General features: G+C 52.7%; 1 protein-coding gene across 1 annotated transcript in view; it reads left to right on the plus strand.

Moving 5' to 3' along the window:
* Positions 1–958: 958 nt before the first annotated feature.
* Positions 959–1,876, plus strand: part of CCDC17 (coiled-coil domain containing 17) — a 4,958-nt gene continuing 4,040 nt past the window's right edge. Inside the window, exons 1-3 of the mRNA XM_045291768.1 lie at positions 959–1,191; positions 1,433–1,631; positions 1,744–1,873. Coding sequence (XP_045147703.1) covers positions 1,015–1,191; positions 1,433–1,631; positions 1,744–1,873 — 506 coding nt within the window. The 5' untranslated portion in view covers positions 959–1,014. The remainder of the gene's footprint in view (positions 1,192–1,432; positions 1,632–1,743; positions 1,874–1,876) is intronic.

The following is a 1,876-nucleotide window of genomic DNA, read 5'->3' on the forward strand; positions in this document are numbered from 1 at the left end:
AAAAAAAAAAAAGACAGGGGCAGTTTCAACGAGATGGATCAAAACTGGCTGCAGAAACGCAGTTGTGAGGAGTCACTGTGAGTTGTAACTGACTCGGCCTGTAAAGACAACAGGATCATATACAAAAAGGCTTCAGTTTGTGAAAAAATTTCATGTTTCTACTAAGTTTTGAAAGCTATGCCCCACTCATCCCACTTGGAAACACTTAATAATATGTTACTACCTTGTGTGTAGGAGACAGGAGGCCTAAGTCCCTGGTTTGTTTAGAAAAGTTTTCTCATTCCACGTGTAGCTAGCTCAAATCGCCTACATTTTATAACCTGGTAGATCCATGTATTTTCATGTAGAAAATGTTGGACTGGTGGGGCTGTGATATGGCCAGAAACCTCTTCCTAGATTAAGGGAAACTGCTGTTTATCCTCCCATCACAACTAACACACATACCTAGTTTGCATAACTGTGGTTGGCTCCCAGAGATGTATTGTGCTGGAAGGAGCTAGCTACTTGGTCTGGAGGTTTTCTAGGCAGACCTGCCAGGTGTCCCAGGCTTGAGAATATTAACATGCAGCCCTGTGTTGTGTCCACTTGAAAATAGAACAATGATTTCCTTACCAGATGCTATTAAGATGATGGGGTGGGGGGGAGTGCTTGAGGATTGTTTTTGGGCCTAGTTATTTGAGGGCAGCTGTCTATCCCCTTATTTGATCAATATAAGCAAGGAAAACAACCTGACTTGTCCAAGATCATGCAATGAGGTTAAAGATAGCTTTGTGAAACTTAGGGAGTTTTTTCAAACCAGGGACTCCACCCAAAGGTGACCAGGCCTTCCCCACCCATTTTAGGCCTGCCCAGACCTGTTGTTGCTGCCCAGGGAGCAAACGCTCCTCCCCAAACAAAACCCCGGCAGTACTGGAAACTTTCTGGACTGGGCCTTTCCTCCTTGTCTTTCAGCCCTTTCAACAGACTGCCTTTCCCTTGGCTTTGTTTTCTACAGGTTTGGGCTGGTTTCATCCAATGGCCTCGCCCTCTGGGGAACCAAGGCTGCTGCCCTGCAGGGCCTGTGACATGGTTTTCAGCTCCTGGGCTCTGTTGGCCATCCACACCCAGCGCTTCTGCATTGGCAACGCAAGCCAAGAGGTGACACTTGGAGCCGGGTCATCTACAGAGACTGAACTAGGGGGCTCCTCCGAGGTAAGGCCTTCCTCCAGAGCCGGGTGGGTATTCAGGTAACCCTCAAAATTCTCATCCGAATCCTACAGCCTGCTCCCAGGCTGTACCCCTGGGCACCCCAGACAGGAGGATTGCAAAGCAGCTCTAAAGGCTAACCGAAGAAGGTATACCACCGGCTTCCCAGGGGATGGAAAACCTTAACGTCTTGAACCTACAGATGTCAGGTTAGGGCCACAGAGACCTGGTCCACTGTTACCTCCAGGTGCCGGGTCTGCGGCTGTCCCTGCAGCAAATACAGCCTCGGGCAACAGAGTTCCCCAGGTCAGAGGCGCTAACTCAGGACCTCACCTCCGATTCGGCCGGAAGCCCAAGCGAGCGGTTGCGGGCGCTGACTGGGAACCACGCCCGACGCGTGGCAGAGACCGAGGCCCAGGGCCGGGCTCTGCAGCGGCGCAGCGAGGGTGAGTGAGGAAGAAGTGGGGTCGTAGGGACCCGCCCCCACCTTTTGACCCCTCGGCTGCAGGCTGCGTGGACCGGGTCTACCTGGTCTACCTGGCTCCCTGACTCCCTCAGAACTGAGTCGGCGCCTCCAAGGTATGGCCAAGCCCCGGGGCAGAATGCCCCACCTAGTCGGCCTGGAGCAGGAGCTTCTAGAACTCCGGACTGAAGCTGGGCCGACGCGAGCAGCTCTGGAAACAGAGGGGCG

This window comes from Echinops telfairi, unplaced genomic scaffold (genome assembly GCF_000313985.2).
Source record: "Echinops telfairi isolate 266 unplaced genomic scaffold, ASM31398v2 ScPeMD7_443;HRSCAF=831, whole genome shotgun sequence".
Taxonomy (NCBI): Eukaryota; Metazoa; Chordata; class Mammalia; order Afrosoricida; family Tenrecidae; genus Echinops; species Echinops telfairi.